Source organism: Cherax quadricarinatus, chromosome 62, assembly GCF_038502225.1.
Source record: "Cherax quadricarinatus isolate ZL_2023a chromosome 62, ASM3850222v1, whole genome shotgun sequence".
Classification (NCBI taxonomy): domain Eukaryota; kingdom Metazoa; phylum Arthropoda; class Malacostraca; order Decapoda; family Parastacidae; genus Cherax; species Cherax quadricarinatus.
Genome location: NC_091353.1, coordinates 230,078 through 254,643, shown reverse-complemented (window position 1 = coordinate 254,643; position 24,566 = coordinate 230,078). Strand labels below are relative to the sequence as shown.

Below are 24,566 nucleotides of genomic sequence, written 5' to 3'. Positions count from 1 at the left end.
GTACAGCCTAGGGGGCCAGAGATTACAAACCTCACTCAAGGAAAAGGATTTTGGGGTGAGTATAACACCGAGCACATCTCGTGAGGCGCACATCAACCAAATAACTGCTGCAGCTTACGGGTGCCTGGCAAACTTAAGAACAGCATTCAGACATCTTAATAAGGAATCGTTCAGGACCCTGTACACTGTGTACGTTAGGCTCATATTGGAGTATGCAGCGCCAGTTTGGAACCCTCACCTAGCCAAGCATATGAAGAAACTAGAGAACGTGCAAATTTTTGCCACAAGACTATTCCCAGAGCTAAGGGATATGTCCTACGAGGAGTTTTTAAGGAAAATCGACCTGGCGACACTGGAAGACAGGAGAGAAAGCGTTGGATGTGGTAACGACATATAAAATACTGAAAGGTGGACAGAGACAGGATGTTCCCGAGATGGGACACAGCAGCAAGGTGTCACAGTTGGAAGTTGAAGACTCAGGTGAACCACATGGATATTAGGAAGTATTTCTTCAGTCACAGAGTTGTCAGTAAGTGGAATAGTCTGGGAAATGATGTAGTGGAGGCAGGATCCATACATAGCTTTAAGAAGAGGTATGGTAAAGCTCATAGAGCAATGAGAGTGACGTAAGTAGCGACAGTGAAGAGGCGTGGCCATGAACTGTGATTCGACCCCTGCAACCACAACTAGGTGAGTATAAACATACATATAAACATACGCACACACACACACACACACACACACACACACACACACACACACACACACACACACACACACACAATAAACATAGTGTATGTTTGTCTCACATTGAACTTTAAGGATGACAGCATTGCTTTGTCCGTCACCCTCGATGTTTGAGGCAACACACGTGTAAAGACCAGTGTGTTGACGTCTTACTCGCTGTATCACCAGACTCTGGTTGCTGACGATCACTCCCACTGACACGTTGTGTTGCACTTGCACTCCCTGCAACGTCAGACAACCAACACAGAAAGAGAGGAGTTATTTGTAGTTAGTATAAATATATGTTTTACATTATTGTGCTATTGTAAAATTAACAGGAAAATATTTCGTTGTTTGAATCGTATGAAAGTGTTAACTCCGTCTACATTATTTATTGTAACGATTCGTAAAGGTTCGATCCTCAGTCCGCTGACGTAAATACGACTAACAAACTACCTAATCTGTTGTTTGAAGAAGAAAAAATAAAAACAATGTCAACTACACGAAGAACTTATCAAGGGGTGGAAAGAATAGAAAAGTTTAGTTACACAAAATAACTTTCTCAGATTAGCAAATTTGGTCTTTTTTGGGCCACCCCCACCAAGGCGGGGTGGCCCGAATAAGGAAAACTTTCCCCATCATTCACTCCATCACTGTCTTGCCAGAGGCATGCTTACACTACAGTTATAAAACTACAACATTAACATCCCTCCAGAGTGCAGACACTGTACTTCCAATCTCCAGGACTTAAGTCCGGCCTGCCCTTCATAAATATTACCTTGTTCACACTCCAACAACACGCCAAGTCCTCAAAACCATTTGTCTCCATTCGCTTCTATCTAACATACTCACGCATGCTTGCTGGAAGTCCAAGCCCCTCACACACAAAACCTCCTTTATCCATTCACGACTACTACCCCGCCTTCCCTCCACTACAGATTTATACGCTCTCGAAGTCATTCTATATTGTTTCATCCTCTATACATGTCCAAACCATTTCACCAACTCCTTCTCAGCCCTCCTAATTTCCAAAGTACGAATTCTCTGCATTATATTCACACCACACATTGCCCTCAGACACGACATCTCCACTGCCTCCAGCCTTCTCCTTGTTGCAACATTCACCACCTATGCTTCACACTCATATAGGGATTTTGATTACATTATATGCTTATGCCTAGAACCTAGCCTAATAACATTCCTACATGGAAGTACATAGCTTAGACAGATAGCAGAGGACTATTATTATTATTATAATCAAAAAGAAGCGCTAAGCCACAAGGACTATACAGCGCTGCAGGGCAGGAAGGGAGCGAGGGCATCAGGTAGCAAAAGGGAGATGGATGAGTAATAGGTTACGGATAACAGCGGGGTAGTGGATGGTGAAAGGGTAAAGGGCAGCAAGAGACTGAACTAGAAAGGGCTGAGGGGAGTGCGAAAAGTATCATCAGAGTTTGTGGAGTAAATCAGTCGTTGTCAAGAAGTCAATGAGAGAGTCAGGATTAAAGGAGGGTCCATCAGCAAGAAGGGAAGGTAAAGAGAGAGTAGTAGAACGAAGACGACGTTGGAGGTAAATTCTGCGTGCTCGTTGATAGAGAGGGCAGTCTAACAGAATGTGGCTAATCGATACTGGAACTTGACACTGCTCACAGAGAGGAACAGGGTGCCTCTCCATGAGATACCCATGAGTAAGACGAGTGTGGCCAATGCGAAGGCGGGAGAGAGTGGTCTCCCAACCTCGGCACTGATGACAAGAAGACGGCCAGTAACCTATGCTCGGTTTAATAGAATGAAGTTTGTTACCGAGCAGAGTTGACCAACGTTGTTGCCAACGGGTGCGAAGGTGGGTAGCTATTGCAGCAAAATAGTCCAGAAATGGAACACCTCGATAGGAAATTGGTAGGTCATATACTGCTGACCGCGCAGCAGTGTCTGCCTGTTCATTGCCCTGTACGTCGACATGACCAGGGACCCAACAAAAAACAATATCTTTATGTTTGGTAGAGATACGGCGTAGCCAAAGTTGGATACGGAGAACTAGGGGATGAGATGTATCAAATTTTCGTATAGCCTGTAGAGCACTAAGGGAGTCTGAGACTACTACAAATGATGACACAGGCATAGATGCGATACGAATAAGTGCTGCAAGAATGGCATACAGTTCAGCAGTAAAAATGCTAGCTGAAGATAGTAAATGCCCTCGTACGACGCTGTCCGGAAACACTGCTGCGAATCCGACGCCGTCTGAAGACTTAGAGCCATCTGTGTACACAGCGGTGGCATGAGAATGGGAGTGGAAGTGAGCAAGAAAAAGAGAGCGGGAAGCCACCGTAGGCAGTTGAGCTTTCGAGCAAGGGAGTGAGAAAGAACAGACCCGAACAGCTGGAACTTCCCAGGGGGGTAGGGAAAAGTGAGATGCTACATGAACATATAAAGGTGGTAACTGAAGGGAAGACAAGAGTGAATGTAGGCGAAGAGAAAAGGGACGGAGCAAACAGGGGCGGCGAACGAATAAAGAATGTCTACTAATATCGGTGACCATTCTATAAATGGAAGGATTGTGTAGATCGTGAGAGCGTACATAGTAACGAAGGCAATGGGCATCACGGCGATCAGACAAGGATGGAACATTTGCTTCTGTATAGAGGCTCTCAACAGGGGAAGAGCGAAAAGCACCAAGGCACAAACGTAAGCCTTGGTGATGGATAGAGTTAAGGCTAGAGAGAGTAGCAGGAGAGGCCGCGGAATAAATCTGGTCACCATAATCGAGTTTCGATAAAACGAGGGCTGAATGTAGGCGAAGCAGAGTTCGACGATCAGCTCCCCAGAAAAGATGAGCAAGGGTTTTAAGAAGGTTTAGCCGGCTGTGACAAGTTGCCTTCAGAGAGGTAATGTGAGGTTTCCAGGTTAACCGACGGTCAAAGAGAAGGCCTAGAAACCTGACTGTATCACGTTCGGGGATACGGGAGCCATAGAGATACAAAGGATGATCGGAGATAACAGAGCGTCTAGTGAAAGTAATTTGGTGAGTTTTGGTACTTGAAAATTTAAACCCATGTGTGGTGGCCCAAGTGGAAACACGGTCAACCGCATGCTGGAGAGAAACTGCAATAAGGTGACAGTCAGCGCCTGCACAAGCAATAGCGAAGTCATCAACATAGAGTGATGACCAAATATTGGGTGGAAGAACAGAGGCCAAATCATTTATAGCAAGGAGAAAAAGTGTTGTGCTTAGAACACATCCCTGAGGGACACCTTCAGCTTGGACGAAGTCCGGGGAAAGAACATTATTGACTCGAACACGGAAATGTCTGTCAGTTAAAAAGTTCTTAAGGAAGGATGGTAGATTGCCTCGGAGGCCTAAGGAATGGGCCTGGGCCAAAATATTATACCTCCAAGTTGTGTCATATGCCTTCTCAAGGTCAAAAAATATGGCAATAACTGAGTGATTATTCGCAAAGGCATTACGAACATACGTATCCAAGCGTAGTAAGGGGTCTATGGTAGAACGACCCTTACGAAAGCCATATTGACTAGCGGAGAGACTGTTGTGAGTCTCTAAATACCACATTAAACGTCGATTTACGAGGCGTTCCATCACTTTGCAAACTGCACTTGTAAGAGCGATGGGGCGATAGTGGGAGGCATCATGTCCTGTAGTACCCGGTTTGCGGAAAGGGAGAACAATGGCAGATTTCCACAGCTGGGGAAGAACTCCTTGTGCCCAAATAAGATTGAAGAGGTGTAAGAGGACTACAAGGGCTGACCGATGTAAATGTTGTAACATACGAATATGAATGTCATCAGGCCCAGCTGCCGATGATCGGCAAGCTGAGAGCGTTGCCTCCAGTTCTTGAAGTGTAAAAGGCACATTATACTGTTCTTCTCCGAGAGAAGAAAAGTCCAAGGGTACTAACTCTCTGGCAGACTTTGAGGAACGAAACGAGGGGCATAGATGGAGCCCTCGGGAAATACGGACCAGATGTGTGCCAAGTTCAATGGCAACGTCGAGAGGGTTTGCTATATCAACACCAGTGACCCGTAGAACAGGAGCCGGGTCAGGAGAGTATTTACCACTCAATTTCCTCACTTTTTTCCAGACTGCACTCATAGAAGAAGCAGAGGTGATGGTGGAAACATAGTCTCGCCAACAAGTGCGTTTAGCTTCACGGATGACACGGCGAGCGATCGCACGCTTCTGCTTAAAATCAACAAGTCTCTCAGCGGTTCTATTGTACCGGTACCTGCCCCATGCAGCACGTTTCAAACGTACTGCACGAGCACAAGCAGGAGACCACCAAGGCACGCACTTCTGAGAATGCCTGCCTGAGGTTTGGGGTATAGAATGAGAAGCTGCGGTATAAACTGATGTCGAGAAGATGTGTAGGAGCTCATCAATGGAGGATGAAGAAGGAACCTCACTAAAAGCAGTGAGGTGTGAGTAAAGATCCCAATTTGCCCGATCAAATTGCCAGCGAGGGCTACGGAAAGGTGGTGAATAGGAAGGAGAAGTAAGAATGATCGGAAAATGATCGCTGTCATGTAAGTCTGGTAGAACAGACCAGGTGAAGTCTAGTGCAGTGGAGGAAGAGCAGACTGATAGATCGATGCAAGAGAGAGTATGAGTACGAGGATCAAAATGGGTGGGAGTACCCGTATTTAAAACATGGAGGGGGTGAGAGGCAAGAAAAGCCTCCAACTGAATGCCACGTGAGTCACAATGAGACCCCCCCCCAGAGGAAATGGTGGGCATTAAAATCACCAAGTAACAGAAGTGGTGGTGGTAAGGATGAAACAAGAAAGGCAAAGTCTGGGATAGAAAATGCTCGAGAAGGAGAGAGATATAAAGAACATATTGTAAACCACTTATTCAAGTGGATACGGGCTGCAGTGTAATGCAGCGAGGTATGGACAAATAGTTGACAGTACGGAATATCATTGCGTAGAAGAAGGGCACTTTCATTAAAGGTCCCATCTGAGAAAGGATCCGAAGAATACAATAAATTATAGCCTGAGATAGGTTGGAAAACAGCCGAGTGTAATTTTGGTTCTTGTAAGCAAGCACCAACAGGGGAAAACCTGGAAAGCAACATCTGAAGCTCACCCCGATTACCCCTGAGGCCGCGGATATTCCACTGTAAATAGGCCATGATTGGCGATGAAGAAAATATCAGGAATCTGTAGGTAAAGGCACCTACGGACTAGAGGGGTTAGAAAAGTCAACGTGTGGTGGCATTGGAAGATGTTCAAGTAGCGAAGGAACGGAGCGTTGCGAAGAATGGGGTTGTGAAGATGGAGGAGAGGGAAGAGAAGGAACAGGAAGTGAATCAGTGTCCATTGAAGGTTTAGTCTCTGCAATATATTCTGAAATGGCTTCAAGTGTTTCTGAATTCAAAGATGTATGGGAAACCATATTGGAGATAGGAGGAGGAGGGTGAGTAAAGATTGGGACAGTAATGGACTGTACCAAAGTAGAGGGGGAGGGAAAAGTGTAAGGGACTGGAGATGAAGTGTGGGGGGGACAGAAGAGGTAGAAACCTGGGAGGTGACAGAAGAGGGAGAAACTTGGGAGGGGACGGGGGTGGAAGGCATAGTACGAGGAGGAGGGTGAATCTCCACACTTGTAATAGAGCCAGAGAGAGGGGAAGAACTAGGTACAGAGACTGGAAAGGTAAAGTGTGGAGGTGGAAGAAGGGAAGGAAGGGGCAAAGAAGATTTGAGCAATGTGGATTTTTTGGACTTCTGAGTAGAGGGGCGATTGGTATTAGGTGTCGTACGAGGTCTTGTCGATACTGGGGCTTGTGAGGAAGGACGCGAAGATGTGAGAACAGACTGAGTTGTAGTCGGGACGTCAGAGCCAAGGACAGCAAAAGGATTAGATGCCGTAGTGGCTATGGGAGGGGTAACAACAGAGGAGGCTGCAGAAGATGGGACCCCAGAAGTGGGGGGACGTTTGGAAACACGAGAATAAGAAACACGGGGTAGTCTCCCTTGGAGGCGGAGATGAGTAACTGCCATAGCATAAGGGAGACCTTCTGCCTCTTTGAGGCAACGGATTTCACGTTCATTTAAGTAGACCTGGCAACGGCGGGAGTACGAAGGGTGAGCTTCATTACAATTAAGGCAAGATGGAGGTTGACTGCAAGATGTATTAGAATGGTCGTCGGCACCACAGACTGGGCATTCGGCCATAGATCTGCAATATTTCGCTGGGTGACCAAAACGCCAGCAATTTCTACATTGTTGCGGTGTAGGTATCACCTTTCGAACTTGTAACCGATGTCCCGCGACATATACAGAGGACGGGAGTTCTCGGCTGTCAAAAGTTAAACGAGCCACATTGCAAGGGTAACGTCTCCGCCCCCGGGCAGGAAGGACATAAGTGTCTACTTTGAGGATTGGGAGATCCTGGAGTTCCAGCTGTTCAAAAATGTCATTGCCACATGACTGGAAATTCTGTTGGACTATGGTATGGGGCAGAATGACAGTACCACTACAAGAATTGAGAGAAAGATGTTTTTCAATAGTGATAGGAGTAGTATCGATATTCGAAAGGAGAGAAAGATCATGAGCTTGGGTAGCATTCTGGACAGTGACGATGCGCGTACCGCTCTTGAGAGCGTGAAATGAAATATCTCTGCCAACATGACGCAGGAGCGCTTTGGCAATACTATGGTCAGAAAGGTAGGCAGAAGAAGAAGTTGGTCTTAAAGTAAAGAATTTAGTCCATTGTGTGGTCCGAAACTGAGCGTGGAGAGGGAGTGCTTGACGTGTCGGTCGTTTCCGAGTAGAATGGGAAGGTAACGACGGAGCATCATCAGGAGATTGACGTTGGCGTTTAGGAGTAGGACCGGAGTTGGTCCGGCAGGAAATGGGTGGGCGATTCGAAAATTGCCGTACCGTAGAGAGAGAAGCCGGAAGCATAGTCAAAGGAGAGCGGAGTTCAGACAAATCGAAGGAGTCAGTCGAAGCCCCGGTACCTGAAGCGGGTGAGGAAACAGCACCAGCAAGAGGTACAGGGGTATCAGGAGTGTCCGAAGAGTGGTCTAAACACAAGGCAGGGTCAGAATGGGGTGCGGTATCAAGAAGGGGCCCGGGGGTAGTGGTTTCATGGACTAGGGCTGCCATGGTTAGGTTACTCCTTTGCTTTTTGTTTTTAAGAAAAAAAAAGAAAGAAGAAAAGAAAATAAAAATAAAAAAAAGAATAAAAAAAGGGGGGAGCGGGGAGGAATAGTTCCCAGGAGGAATGAAAGGGCCGGAAATCCCCCTCCGCGCCCAAGAGGACTCGACACCGCTAGTAGCGCAGATGCAGCATGGAACCCGTGCCATACCCTACCCTTCATGCCAGTAAACCAGCAATCTGGGATAGCAACCTCACATCTGCCGAGCTACCTCGGTGGACAAAAGAGAGGGCGGCCGGATATCCGCCACAAAGCATACCTCCTTCAGCCACCACCCCCGGAATCCGAAAGGTGGCTTCCAGAGATACACCCGTCGCCCAAAAGACACCCAAAGCTACTCCGGGATACCGGAGAGGGATCGGGACATCCCTAGGCAATCCAGATTCCACGGCAAACTACGCCACCGCCAAGAAACCTCAACGGAATGGGATGGACCCCGGTGTCCTTTCCCCTACCTAGGAACTAGCGCGCCTGTGGGAGAAATCACGAAGGCTAAAAAGAGGAAGGGCAAAAGGGAGGGGTGAGGAGGAGGAGGAGGAATGGAAAAAGGGGAGGATGGGGAGGATGGGATAGGGGAGGGGAGAATGGGGGGTAATTAGGTTCGGTCTGAGGAAGAAGACCGACAGGGCTAATTCCTCAGACCAAGAGCCTCTTCACCACGCCAAGGAGCCCCCCTTGAAGAGGAGCAGAGGACTAGTAAGTCCACAATGAGGCTGTCTGCTGAGAAGGACCATCTACCTCCATCAATATTAAGAACTATTGTCTATTATTTGGGTGTATGTGTCAAGTATCGGAAAGCAGAAGGCTCTTTCCCTACCCTCCCTTTCTTCCGGTCATAGAGATTACCAGTCAAATTTCTTATACGCTTTTCTTATTTTGGTAACGATTTTATCTAATTGTCTCCTTATCCAGTCTGGCTTTATTTCAACTTTCACATAATTTAACTTTCCAGGAATATTGCCCATCTAAATATTTAGATTTTTTTTTAAATGCTCTGCATTTCCTTAACCCGGAGACGCTCATTATATGAGGAGAAAGTTGACACATTCCACTCAGTAAACATGCTTTTCCTTAAGGTACAGACAATGTTAAACAATGCCTGCGTAATTCAGAAAAATAACGTCAAGCTTATCGTCAAGAAATTAAGAGTCACATGAACCCTATTGTTTAGAATGTTTGATCATTTGACAAAGAAGAATGACGCCAAACCTATCATCAAGGAAGGAGAGAATCTTCCATTATTTTTCTTACCAGTACAGTAGTGTAGAACAAGGGAAGTTTGAACACCTCCAGAGTTTTGGCAAAGTTGATTTTAGGCCAACAGGGGACATCATTAACACCGCATCTGCGCCGCAACTGACATCTTCACTAATAGATATTTCCATTTTTTTACTGTCTCTATACTGGATTGATGAAGCCAATAGTTCGAAAATTATTTTTATATTGAAGTTATGTAACGTTGCATATGTGTCTCGTTATACAAAGTATCCAATATAATTTTGTTTTGATGGATGTACTATTCAAGCAGGAAAACTTAAAAATGATTGTGTAACTAACATATAAATAGCCAAAGATGAAGGGTAGACTTTAGATTTTCTCGTTAATCTTGGGGAAAACCATCAACCTGTCCCGAGAATATCCACACGAAAATCCTCTCATTCCGTAGCAGTATCAACTGTTTCTGCTCAGTCTCTCGCCACTTAACTGTGAAAAGACTGGCTTATTGTTCTGGCAGCAACATCATTTTCGAATTGCTTTTCCACTTTCCTCCGCATTCTGGACTTTTTGTATCTCGCTCTCATCATTTCTCCTTTCTCTGGCGCTGGGTTGCTCTGTACTCTTTCCAGGCAGTTTTCTTTTCATTAGCGAATAATAGTTTACAGTTTTTTGAGTATAGAAAAAAGCGTATGATGCTTCTTAACATTTCGAGATAAACACTTCCATTACATCAGTGGTTCCCAAACTTTTTCAGCTTGTTACCCAATTTAACATGCCACATAAAGCATGTTACCCCTTTCACAAAATGTTGTTATTATTGATATATATGGCTAAACGTGAACGTATACAGCCTCGCGTACTCTGCTAATCCTAGCAAAACCATTGAAAACGTAAGAACCACACATACATTTTATATATAAAATTAATAATAGCTACAAATTCACAGTAACAGTGGGTAAATACTAACTATATACTGCACAGGGCAGTACACATACATACCAGCTTGTCTACCTCGGCTGATGCTCACAGATAAACTGACAGTGTGAAATAGAGGCAGCCTCAGGAAGTGAGTGACGCGTACTGGACAGGTCGATCTGGGCTACTGAGTGACTTTTGTCCTGAAGCATACTTGTCAAAATACTTTTGGGTTTCCACACACTTAGCTATATATTTCTTCTTTTCTAATACTGTATATTAGTTTTTGATGTTTATTGTTATTTGGTTTAACTTTATTACTTACTTATAATAGGTTTACTTTACAACTTTATATACTAAGACAAAGTTAACAATAATCCTCATACCGGGTACCGCATTGTTTTCTTGATTTTCAGAATTCATAACTTTTTTTCTGTCACCCCTCCATTACCCCCCAAAAATGGTTAAATTACCCCCAGGGGGTAATTTACCCCCAGTTTGGGAACCACTGCATTACATAGTAGCAGAAAGAATTCACAATAAATTCCTAAATTAGAAAAGACGTTTATAGTTAACTCGGTCCATCACTGTTAATTATCAAGTAACAAGTCTTTGATAATGAACCAGTTTGATCACCAACTGTATCGCAATAGCTATGAGGGATCCCCTTATATGTATATAGTTCAATCTTCTATAATCTGACCCTCTCGTATCCTTGTATTTTCCTAAATATACCAGTGGTCACTTGTGTCTATACCAACTTAACACGATCATTTCTGACTGCTTCGCATTTTTTTGGAGGGGGGGGGGAACTTACCATATATTGTTTGTTAATATTACCATCCATCATCCTTACATGTTCCTGAATGCATGGGTCTTACTCTCCCAGTCTTTGGCCATATATAGTGGTACATGATTACCTATTCTGTACTGTCATAGCTGAAATTGTCTCAAATCAGAAGCGTGGCAGTGATTACCCATGTCAGTAGTGCTTCTCTCTGTGATAGTTTTGCTGCAAGAATCCTCTCATACTTTACCTGTACCAACTGGTATTACATATATGGATTTGGCTCTAGACTGTGTGGCAATAGCTTGTACTTAACGTCACCACCAGGTAAAATTGCACTGAATGACGAATCTTTGGTGATAGTTTTGTACTTAAAGTCAGTGCCAGATGAACTGGACTGTGATTCGTACGTTGGACTACGTACGGCCAGCAGGAACAACCTCATTGACCAGGTCCTGATCCACCGGGTGGCCTGGTCATGGACCGGGCCGCGGGGGGGTTGATCCCCGGAATGCCAGGTAGACTCCAGGTAGGTATTCCAGAAAAAATATATCCCAGAAAAAATCGGAACAAAAGAATCACCAAGAAGAAAAAAAAATAAGATGAAGAACAAAGAGCACAAAGACATGATAAAGAAACATGGAAAACACAGATCACTAAAAGAAACAGAAGAAAATTGTTGAAATGACGCACAAAGTTGCAGTACATCACTTGAAACATATTTTCAATTTATTATTTGTATATTACACATCAGAGACAGTGAATGAGAGTATGTGGTAGTGTGTATGTGTGTACTTACCTATATGTGGTTGCAGGAGTCGATTCACAGCTCCTGGCCCCACCTCTTTGGTAGTTGCTACGAGGTCACCGAGGGCTTTGATACTATTTCTTAAAGCTATGTGTGGATCCTGCTTTCAATACTTTATTCTCCTGACTGATCCACTTCCTGACAACTCTAAAGCTAAAGAAATACTTCCTAACATCCCTATAACTTATCCAAGCTTTCAACTTTAAGTTTTGTTCCCTAGTTCCTGTGTCTCATCCTAGTATCATCCTTTGCAGATGATACTAGGATCTTATGCAGATCCTAGTATCATTTGCAAAGGATGATACGGTGCTATGATTTACATCTCTGTCTATGTCTGATATGAGGATGAGGAACAGGACAGGGGCGAGTACTGTACCTTATGGAACAGAGTTCTTCACTGTGGCAGCTTCCAATTTAATTATGTTTACCACAAGTCTTCGATTGGTAAGAAAGTTGAGGATCCATCTGCCCACTTTGCAAGTTATCCCTTAAGCGCGCATTTTGTCTGCTGTTACACCATCATCGCACTTGTCAAAGACCTTTGCAAAACCTGTGTATACAATATCTGCATTCTGTTTGTTTTTCAGTGCATCCAAGACCATGTCATAGTGATCCAGTAGTTTTGGGAGGCAGGAGCGACCTGCTCTGAACCCATGTTGCCTCGGATTGTACAGTTGTTAGGAATGCAAGTGGTATGCAATCCTGGTTCTTAGAACTCTTTCAAAGATTTATGTGATGTGAGACGTTAGAGCTATTTATCTAACGTTATTAGCTATAGCTCTGCTGCCACCATTATGGTGTGGGCCTATATTCGTTGTTTTTAATGACTGTGGAATCTCACCTGTGTCTATGCCCCTTCTCCATAGCATACTTAGGGCCCCACGAAATGGGTTTCTTGCAGTTCTTAATGAATACAGAGTTCCACGAGTCTGGGCCTGGGGCTGAGCGCATGGGCATGTTGTCAATGGCTTTCTCAAAGTTTAGTAGAGTTAGGATTATGTCAGAAATCTGGCATACATTGACAGGGTTTTGAGGCTCATCCATGAAAAAAATTATTTGGATTGTCCATCTTTAGACTGAGTAGTGGCTCACTGAACACAGAGTCATATTGATATTTCAGTATCTCACTCATTTTTTTGTTGTTATCTGTGTAAGATCTATCTTGTTTGAGCAAGGGCCCTATACTAGATGTGATTTTTGCCTTGTTTTAGACATATGAAAAGAAATATTTCGAATTTCTTTCAATTTCACTAATCGCTTTTAGCTCCTCTTGTCTCTCCTGGATCCTGTAACTTAAGCTCAATATTTTACATTCCCTGGTTAGCACTTCATTCCGTGTTTCAGATAATCTGGCATTCTTGAAGAGCTCAGTGTTTCTTAGCCTTCTCGTGTAGAGAGAGCGTCTTTCTCTCTCCAGTTTCTTCTTCTCTTCTTTTTTCTTAAGGGAATATGCCTCAAACAAACTTCAGCTACCAGAAAGTTGATCATTTCTAGGCACTGGTTAGAGTCCATGTTATTTAGGATATCATCCCAACATGTTTCATTAAGGACATGGTTTACCTGGTCCAAGTTGATGTTCTTGTTGTTGAAGTTGAATTTGGTAAAGGCATTATCATAGCTGTATGCATTTTGCTGATCAGGACTCCTGTGCATGTAAATCTGGACTTCGATTAGATTGTGATCAGAATTAGTTGTTTTTGACATTGCTATGTTTCTTACCAGGTCCTCATTATTTGTGAAAATAAGGCCAAGTGTGTTCTCCAGTCTTGTTGGCTCCACTATCTGCTGAATTAGGGTGTGTTTGTTGCAAAAATTCAGCAGCTCCTGTGTGTGTGTGACTTCATCTGAGCTGCCTCCAGGGATTATTTCTGCTACAACATTATTTGCTACATTCTTCCATTTCATATGTCTTAAATTGAAATCAAGCAGCAGAGTCTTTGGGGATGGGGCTGGAAGGTTTTCCAGACAGTAATCAATTTTCGAGAGATGTTCCTTGAACTGTTGGGAAGTTGCATCCGGTGGCTTATGTACAAGTACAATAACTAAGTTTTGGTCCTCGATTTTTATTGTTAGAAATTCAACTACACCATTTGTGGTGTTTAGTATCCCCGTGCAAATGAGCAACTCTCTGACATACAGGCTAAACCCCCCCCCCCATCCTTGTTTCCTGTTCTTTCTGTCGCATCTGTAAAGGTTGTACTCAGTTATCCATATTTTGTTGTTGGTGGATGGCTTAAAGCCCTGTATGTCAGCATATATAAATGAGGTCGTGTTGCGTGTTTGTTGGGGGATTTTGTTGTTGGCATCAGTAGTTGTGATTTTGGAGGGGCCACTGGCTGTGCCTCCATAGTTGTGATTCTGGAGGGGCCACTGGCTGTGCCTCCATAGTTGTGATTCTGGAGGGGCCACTGGCTGTGCCTCCATAGTTGTGATTCTGGAGGGGCCACTGGCTGTGCCTCCATAGTTGTGATTCTGGAGGGGCCACTGGTTGTGCCTCCACAGTTGTGATTCTGGAGGGGCCACTGGTTGTGCCTCCATAGTTGTGATTCTGGAGGGGCCACTGGTTGTGCCTCCAGTCTAACAAGGCTGCAAGGTGGTGAACTATTTTGGTTATCTCTATCCATTTTTTTCAGCGTTTCCTGTCACTAAAAGATCACTTAGAGTGAAGTTTTGATAACTACTGTAACTACTATGATTTGTTTCGCAGGGTAACATTGTATTTTTAAGGACTGAAGAGTGGCACATCTGAGAGTGGAAAAATTTGCAAGTGGTAAAACGATACACTCCTTTAGACAGGAGGTCACGGCATATTTTGGAATGCTCAAAGTTGCTTGTCCCATTTGTTTTCCCCGATATTCCATGCTTACAGATGCCCCAAGCATAGAATTTGCACTATATTACTTTTGGTTGGATACAATTCGTACTGGATGTATTCCCAATTTGTGCAAATCCTTGAACTACACTACAGTCTTCGATAACTAAGCCAGAGACACCATCATCTGTTTTCAGGAGACCAACATCTTCCTGGAAAAAGACTCCTCCTCCTCGTCTACTTCATCTGCAATAGGGGCTATAGCTGTCGTGACTGTGATAGAATCATTAGCCGAATCTGGATTTGCACTAAGGTTGGGGCTGAGTCTGGGTCACCCCTCAGGCTGGGGACTGAGTTAGCTGATGTTTTTATTTCCTATAAAGATCACGCACGAAGCAGAGCTAGGTGTTGTATCGAGATCTGAGGACATACGATGGGGTGGTTGCCTCAGAGTTTGGTGTACAAGCCTTCACACGGGTTCGATCCCCTGGCTAGTCCCAGTGTTGTTATTGATTAAATACTAGTTGTTCATGGTTACAGTACCATATATACTGCTTGTGGAGGCTCGTACACCAAAAGGGGAGTAGAATGAAATTAGCTCTGAGGCACTCACACCATCGTATGTCCTCGGATCACGGTACAACAACTAGCTCTGCTGGGTGCGTGAAATTTGTAGGACTGTATGGTCCAGTGGGTTATAGCCTCGTGAATTTTCGTTCACCATGAGGTGGGCTAAAACAACACGGGTTCGATCCCCGGGCTAGTTGCAGTGTTGTTATTGATTATATATATACTTCAACTGAGGTGTTTAGTTCAGAAAATATATTAATTATAATCATCTTGTTGTTATATAATATTTCACTTTCCAGGACATTTTATTATTGTGCATTAATAAGAAAGATTCAAGCTCACATGTTCAGTGGTAAAATTTAACAGTAAAAGTCAAATGAGAACATAGATTGTACAACTGGTACACAGGTCTGTCACTGTGAAACAGACTGCCTGTGATAACCCTTGCAATAACACTGGAATAAATTCGTAATTGTGTGTGTGTGTGTGTGTGTGTGTGTGTGTGTGTGTATGTATGTATACTCACCAAGTTGTACTAACTTAGTTGTGGTTTCCAGTGTCGATTCACAGCTCCTGGCTCCGCCTCTTCACTGGTCGCTACTAGGTCACTCTTCCTGGTCCATGCGCTTTATCATACCTCTTCTTAGATCTATGTATGGAACCTGCCTCCACTACATCACTTCCCAAACTGTTCCACTTCCTGACAACTCTGTGACTGAAGAAATACTTCCTAACATCCCTGAAATTCATCTGAGTCTTCAACTTCCAAATGTGACCTCTCGTTGCTGTGTCCCATCTCTGGAAAATCATGTATCTGTCCACCTTGTCGATTCCTCTCAGTATTTTTTATGTCGTTATCATATATCCCCTATCTCTTCTGTCTTCCAGTGTCGTCAAGTAGATTTCCCTTAGCCTCTCCTCGTAGGATAAACCTCTTAGCTCTGGGACTAGTCTTGTTGCAAACCTTTACACTTTCTCTAGTTTCCTCACATGCTTGGCTAGGTGAGGGTTCCAAACTGGTGCTGCATACTCCAATATGGGCCTAACGTACACAGTGTACAGGGTCCTGAACGATTCGTTATTAAGATGTCGGAATGCTGTTCTTAGGTTTCCTAGGCGCCCGTATGCTGCAGCAGTTATTTGGTTGATGTGCGCGAGCCAGTTGCTGGACCAGGTCTGCAGCCTGTCCAGATTCCTTTGTAGTTCTGCCTGGTTCTCGTCCGATAGAATTCTTCTCATCAACTTCACATCATCTGCAAACAGGGACACTTCGGGGTCTATTCCTTCCGTCATATCGTCCACAAATACCAGAAACGGCACCGGTCCTAGGACTGACCCTTTTGGCATCCCGCTCGTTACAGGCATCTACTCTGACGCCTCGCCACGTACCATGACTCGCTGTTGTCTTCCTGGAAGGTATTCCCTGATCCACTCTGGTGCCTTCCTTGTTATCCCTGCCTGGTCCTCCAGCTTTTGCTCTAATCTCTTGTGTGGAATTGTGTCAGACGCCTTCTTTCAGTCCAAGAAAATGTATCTACCCACCTCTCTTTCTCTTAACTTACAGCTGTCACCCTGTCGTAGAACTCCAGTAGGTTTGTGACACAGGATTTCAAATCCTTGGAACCGTGCTGGCTGTCGTTGAAAAGCTCATTCCTTTCTAGGTGTTCCATCACTCTTCTCCTTATAATCATCTCCATGACCTTGCATACTATTTATGTCGGTGTCAGTAGTCTGCAGTTTAATGCTTCGTGTCTGTCTCCTTTTTTAAAAATTGGGACTATATTTGCTGTCTTCTATACTTCAGGTAGTTGCCCTCTTTCGAAAGATGTGGTGAAAATTGTTGTTAGGGGTACACATAGCGCCTCTGCTCCCTCTCTCAGGACCCATGGAGAGATGTTATCCGGCCCCATCGCCTTTGAGGTATCTAACTCGCTTAGCAGCCTCTTCACTTCTTCCTCGGTTGTATGTATTGTGTCCAACACTTGATGGTGTACCCCACCTCTCCATCTTTCTGGAGTCCCTTCTGTCTCCTCTTTGAACACTTCTTTGAATCTCATGTTAAGCTCCTCACATAATTCGCGGTCGTTTCTTGTGACCTCCCCTCCTTCCTTTCTCAGCCTGATTACCTAGTCCTTGACTGTTGTTTTCCTCCTGATGTAGCTGTATAACAGCTTCAGGTCAGATTTGGCTTTCGCTGCTATGTCATTCTCATATTGTCGTTGGGCCTCCCTTCTTACCCGTGCATTTTCATTTCTGGCTCTGCGACTGCTCTCCTTATTTCCCTAGGTCCTTTGCCTTCTATACTTCTTCCATTCTCCAGCACACTTGGTTTTGGCCTCTCTATACCTTTGGGTAAACCAAGGGCACATCCTGTCTCATTCGTTATTCCTGTTACCCTTGGGCACAAACCTCTCATCAGCTTTCTTGTATATTGTTCTCACATATTCCATCATCTCGTTTACTGACTTTCCTGCCAGTTCTCTGTCCTACTGAACCCCGTGCTGGAAATTCTTCATGCCTGCGTAGTTCCCGTTTTTGTAGTTTGGCTTCGTTCATCCGACCCTTCTTGCTTCACTCTCCACTTGTAACTCTACAATGTATTTGAAGGTCACAACCACATGATCACTGGCCCCGAGGGTTCTTTCGTACGTAATGTCCTCAATATCTGCACTACTAAATGTGAATACTAGGTCCAGTCTCGCTCGTTCATCCTCTCCTCTTTCTCTAGTAGTGTCCCTTATGTGTTGGTACATGAGGTTATCTAGTACGACCACCATCATCTTAGCCCTGTGTGTGTGTGTGTGTGTGTGTGTGTGTGTGTCTGTCTGTCTGTGTGTCTGTGTACTCTCCGAATTGTATTTCCCAGAGGTCAATCCTCGGTTCCTCTCATCTTAAATTACATTACTCAGCTTCATTACTTCCTGTCATCCAAGACACAGTCACACCACACAGGTCGCCGCCACTATTTCTTCATTTATTTCATTGCAACTATTTACCAGTAATACTCCTAAGAATATTTGCTAACATTTTAGTGTGCTTTTTACCTACCCTTATACTTCCCATTCCGGGTAAATGCTCTTAGTTGCTTGTACATCTTATTTATGTCAAGAAAGGTTTTCTATGGCCCACATATTTCATTTCCCTCACAACCCACATATTTGAGTTCCATCACAACCCACATATTTGATTTCTCTCATAACCCACATTTTGATTTCTCTCACAACCCACATATTTGATTTCTCTCACAACCCACATATTTGATTTCTCTCACAACCCACATATTGATTTGTGGTGGTGTTGGATGTAGTCTACCACATGATGACAATCCAAATATAAGTTTTTATATGGCTTAGAAAGACTATAAAAAAATTACTGCAAATGGGGTAACTGGAAGACAACAATTGGTTGGTTGGTTTACTTGGTTTATAACCCATGAATTACTTAATGATCATTAAGCTGCATCTCACTGCACACTACCAAAGAATATCTTAATCCAAAAGTAGTTAAACACATCACACTATTTGAAAGGAGAATATTTCTGCTGAATTATACGAAGACTAGACAAAATTAGTAAAACTTTTTAGATGATTTTTAACTAAAACGTTATTCGCAAGAAAACTAATATCTGAAAGTGGTTCCAATTTTAAAATAGGCTCAGAACTTTTTTTCTTTAATGTGATACAGCGAATGTTGAGTACAAGAAGTGGGTATGGACATAAATGTTGCTAAGATTTGCCAGGACGATGTCATTTCATTAAACAATTATGGACACGTCTAAATAACGACGAAGGAATACTTTAACAGATAGAAAATAAGTCTAGAAGATTTGCCAGAAATAGTTGCTGAAGTTGGAATTTAATTGATAATTTCAGTGATCAACTGAACAGTATCGAAGAAGTAGCAGCCAACGAGAACACTCCTGCTCGTCTCTGGTAACTGGCCAAGGTTGATTATCCGGCCTAGACTTATTCTGTTGTATTCTGACTGCTTCCTAATGGGAAATAAGACCTAATACGCTAAAGTAATCTCTGTATATATATGTTATGTCTAGGATCTCGTCCTAATGATGTGTTATAACAGCCTTATATATATATTTCGGACAATATAGAACAAACAAGCATTTTTAACTTATATACGATAATTCGTATAGCATTGTTGTTGGTTTTATGTTGTATTATAAATATACTTCATTAAAATAAGATTTCTGGAGGATTACTATTATTACCCCAACCTCTCTGACCAATGTTGTTATGCTCTAACCAGAAGGAAACTGAGTGGTTATAACCAATGGGGTGTAATAGATTTGATGAAATTTGATATGACGTATGACTTCATCACATGAACACTATTATTGAGAGTAAGACACATGTGCAACATCTGGGTATCTTTATTGTAGACGTTTCGCCATCCAGTGGCTTTATCAATACAAATTCTAGGACATAACTTGAAGACAGTAGGACTATGTACAGAAGATGAGGTAATCAGTCCCTCAACCTAGGAGTAGGTGCGAACAGCACGACTATGGTGCTGTTCGCACCTACTCCTAGGTTGAGGGACTGATTACCTCATCTTCTGTACATAGTTCTACTGTCTTCAAGTTATGTCCTAGAATTTGTATTGATAAAGCCACTGGATGGCGAAACGTCTACAATAAAGATACCCAGATGTTGCACATGTGTCTTAATCTCATCTTGTCGGTATTATATACCATTCGTACACAACACTATTATTGTCTGACTTCATTAGATCACGTAATAACATTAAAAAAACATTGTGAAATCATAACCTTGAAGTTGATAACTGGTGGATCTTGTAAGCAAAAGAAATGTATTCAGTAAAGAACTAAAAAAAATCTTAGAATTACACAAATAGGCTATTCTAAGAATTTCAGTCTGTAGAATATATTAGACAGTATATGGGTGAGCATAATGACAATGTATCGTCAGCCGGATTATTTTCACCAAAGTAGTTGTGTCAAGCCTATTCAGTATTTTATTTAGAAACCTTAAATAGAGTTGACGTAACTATTTCAACATATTTAGCAGACCTCGTTTGGTCCGGTGTATACCTGAAGAAGGAATATAAAAAGTTGAACTTACGTTATGGTACCAGAGGACCTTGTACACGTAAGGGTGAGCTCTAACATTGCATTCAAAGTACACATCATCTCCTTCCTTTATCTCGTCAGGACTGAGGCTGCTACCCATCGCTAGGTACACCTGTGGTGTGTCTGAGGCAGGAGAAGAGAGAGAGAGGAAATAAGACACAACACTATAGATAAAATAATTTCCATCTAACACAAATTTCACTTGAGTCTTCACTATATTAGGTCCATCCCGGATTATTTTAGCTACACGATATTAGCCTAAGACCGAAGGAAAAGTTCTTTAGTTATATATACAATTTGCAGTTTATAGGGAAGTAAATAGGAAGGGCAAGATGCGATAATATCAGTGTAGAGTGTCTAAGAGAATGAAAAAATAAACTCTAATGCAGTAAAATACGATCCTTTGTTGACTATGTTTCACCCACACAGTGAGCTTTATCAGGTTACAAACATATCTACTTGGGTAAAGTGTACATGAGTAGGGTGGAGAATGCTGGGTAGATTGGGTATGAGACGAACTTGAACGGGACGGGCAGGTCCTTCTTAAATTCAACCTGCCCAGCATTCTCCACCTGACTCTCCACTCTATATATGCTCATGTATTCTTTACCCAGGTAGATCTGTTTATGATTTGATAAAGTCCACTGTGTGGGCGAAACGTTGCCAATAAAGGATCGCATTATATTGCATTTGTGTTTATTTTTCCATCGTGTCGAGATTTTATACTGTTTATCTTCGTCTAGATGAATAGCAATATTTTATACGAAACATTATATTTCTGTGAATCACTATGTACAACATAAAATTGAACCTGATCCTCCTGTAACTAATCACTAGATAATAAGAAGCAGTACTGGCTGTCTCGTGAGTAACATGTTATGAGGTCGATGGATTACGTTGGAATATGTATGTGGTATTGTTTTTGCAAAAAAAAAAAAATAATAATAATGGGAAGTTTTCTCAGAGCAGAGCAGTGCGGGTTTGTCACCTGCCGCGGTCTCTCTCGGAATGTGAGGCTGTGGCAGGTAACAAACCCGCACTGCACTACTCTGAGAAAACTTCCCTCACTCCTTCAGTTGTCACCTTGCAACTTTGCATAGCTGCTGATGACGCACTGAGAAGTGTGAAAGTGCTTGAGTTAAAGATTTTCCACCCTCCTCCCCCTTGTGGCTTGTCTTGCATTGTTAAGATCGCCTGTCTGCATTTGTATACACCTTCCCTCAAAAAATAAGGAGGTGAATATATGTCTTAACTTTGCTTCTACCAGCTAAGTTAATAATGATAATGAGTAATAGACTTGTGGATGAGTGGAACAAACTCCCAAGTACCGTCATAGAAGCTAAGACGTTGTGTAGTTTTAAAAATAGGTTGGATAAATACATGAGTGGGTGTGGGTGTGTGTGAGTTGGACCTGACGAGCTTGTGCTACGAGGTCGGATGCCGTGCTCCTCCCTTAAGTGACGTGTCTGACCTCACTAGGTCAAGGCATTAGCATAAGCCGGTGGGGGAATTGGACCTGCCTCACATAGGCCAGTAGACCTGTTGCAGTGTTCCTTCTTTCTTATGTTCTTATGTTCTAATGTAAGCCGGAAGGTGTTTTAAAAGAACTTAATGTGTTTACATTGCTGCTACAAATTTATTCAATACATTCTTTTGACAATAATCAAATAACTTTACAATATTTCCAGTTTTTAAATGACCTATAAATAGTAATCCATAATGCAAATTTCATCCATGAAATACTTAACGGGAGGACAATCAGCACGCATCTGGTATTGGTGTATTTGGGAGCATCTGACGAGTCCTTCACACAACATCACTTAATTGTCAATATCTTAGGGAATGAATATGTGGTGTGTCACTATCTACCAAACTGTTTTCAGAGTTCTTTTTCATCTTTGTAACCCACAGGTGCCAGAACCAAAAAATCCGTCCCTGCGTTTACATACACACTTTTCTAATCTGATCAATGTTATATGTAAACATTAAACTCCCTGTGTGTTATCAAAATCTATTTCAAGCTTATCTCTACTTTTATTTAATTACTGCGCTAATTTGCTCTCAACACAATGTATTTATTCGTTAAAGCAGTAAGTTAATTCCCTGATTATCAGTAATTTACATTAATGTTAATCCCTGTTGAGGAATTTATTCCGCATAACTAAAGACAATCATTATTCACAACCTACTTATTGCTAACTTACTCTCCTCCAAGATTATTTGGTCCATTTATTCCGTTTTACTCCGTTAATGTAATTATCTGTTGTCTCTTTCATAAAATTTATGGTGACATTCTGGTTTGTGCTGATGCATTACACTTGTCTACGTGTCGACACTACACTTTTTACCTCAGGGTGTCGGCACCACACTTTGTACCTGAGAGTGTCGACACTGCACCTTGGACCTTAGAGTGTCGACACCACATCTTGTACCTCAGAGCGTCTACACTACATCTTGTACCTCAGAAAATCGACACTACACCTTGAACCTCGAAGTGTCGACAGTACATCTTGTGGGTCAGTGTCGACACCACATCTTGTACCTCAGAGTGTCTACACTACACCTTGTACCTCAGAGTGTCGACACTAATCCATGTGCCTCAGAGTGTCGACACTAATCCATGTGCCTCAGAGTGTCGACATGTACCTCAGAGTACTGACAGCATAATGGGGATTATTTACGGCTGGACTAGCTAACTGCAGGCTAACATTCTACTGACATAAAAATTTACTTCTAATAATTAGAAATTTATTTCTGACAATTATGAATTTATAATCCTTTATAGTGAATTATTCATAATTCACCCTGACAATTATGAACTTATAATCCTTTATAGCAAATTATTCATAATTCACCCGTGTTCCTTATTTCCAATTATTTCAATTGTATTTTCACTTTTAGATGTCATAATCTTTATTTATTAACATAATTAATGGTTGCTAGTAATGTATGTTTGACTTTTACATCGAAATATTCCATGTAAATGATCTAAACATAGTTTGCATTAACAGCGTTTAACTCACAACAGAAAGAACATGTGTTTGATCCTCGTGATGGGATGAAGCAACAGGCAAATATATTTACACTTGCATAATAGATTAACGCAGCACTAGACAAATGATTTAGAAATACACGTGATCACAGAAGATAAAAAGGATAGTGTATATATAGAACGAAAAAGAATACCACGACTGGAACAATACACAAATAACCCGTACATAGGAGAGAGGAGCTTACGATGACGTTTCGGTCTGAGTTGTACCATTTGCAAAGTCACAGTGACTGTAAATGGTGAATTGTTTCAGTTACGGTATTGTGCCTTTTTCTTCTCTCTCTCTCTCTCTCTCTCTCTCTCTCTCTCTCTCTCTCTCTCTCTCTCTCTCTCTCTCTCTCTCTCTCTCTCTCTCTCTCTCTATATATATATATATATATATATATATATATATATATATATATATATATATATATATTTATTATCACACTGGCCGATTCCCACCAAGGCAGGGTGGCCCGAAAAAGAAAAACTTTCACCATCATTCACTCCATCACTGTCTTGCCAGAAGGGTGCTTTACACTACAGTTTTTAAACTGCAACATTAACACCCCTCCTTCAGAGTGCAGTCACTGTACTTCCCATCTCCAGGACTCAAGTCCGGCCTGCCGGTTTCCCTGAACCCCTTCATAAATGTTACTTTGCTCACACTCCAACAGCACATCAAGTATTAAAAACCATTCGTCTCCATTCACTCCTATCAAACACGCTCACGCACGCCTGCTGGAAGTCCAAGCCCCTCGCACACAAAACCTCCTTTACCCCCTCCCTCCAACCTTTCCTAGGCCGACCCCTACCCCGCCTTCCTTCCACTACAGACTGATACACTCTTGAAGTCATTCTGTTTCGCTCCATTCTCTCTACATGTCCGAACCACCTCAACAACCCTTCCTCAGCCCTCTGGACAACAGTTTTGGTAATCCCGCACCTCCTCCTAACTTCCAAACTACGAATTCTCTGCATTATATTCACACCACACATTGCCCTCAGACATGACATCTCCACTGCCTCCAGCCTTCTCCTCGCTGCAACATTCATCACCCATGCTTCACACCCATATAAGAGTGTTGGTAAAACTATACTCTCATACATTCCCCTCTTTGCCTGCAAGGGCAAAGTTCTTTGTCTCCACAGACTCCTAAGTGCACCACTCACCCTTTTCCCCTCATCAATTCTATGATTCACCTCATCCTTCATAGACCCATCCGCTGACACGTCCACTCCCAAATATCTGAATACATTCACGTCCTCCATACTCTCTCCCTCCAGTCTGATATCCAATCTTTCATCACCTAATATTTTTGTTATCCTCATAACCTTACTCTTTCCTGCATTCACTTTTAATTTTCTTCTTTTGCACACCCTACCAAATTCATCCACCAATCTCTGC

General features: G+C 42.7%; 1 protein-coding gene across 1 annotated transcript in view; it reads right to left on the bottom strand.

Moving 5' to 3' along the window:
* Positions 1-24,566, bottom strand: part of LOC128687309 (uncharacterized) — a 148,752-nt gene that overhangs the window by 109,528 nt on the left and 14,658 nt on the right. The window contains exons 4-5 of the mRNA XM_070098293.1: positions 20,117-20,247; positions 810-969 (exon numbers count right to left, since the gene is read on the bottom strand). Coding sequence (XP_069954394.1) covers positions 810-969; positions 20,117-20,247 — 291 coding nt within the window. The remainder of the gene's footprint in view (positions 1-809; positions 970-20,116; positions 20,248-24,566) is intronic.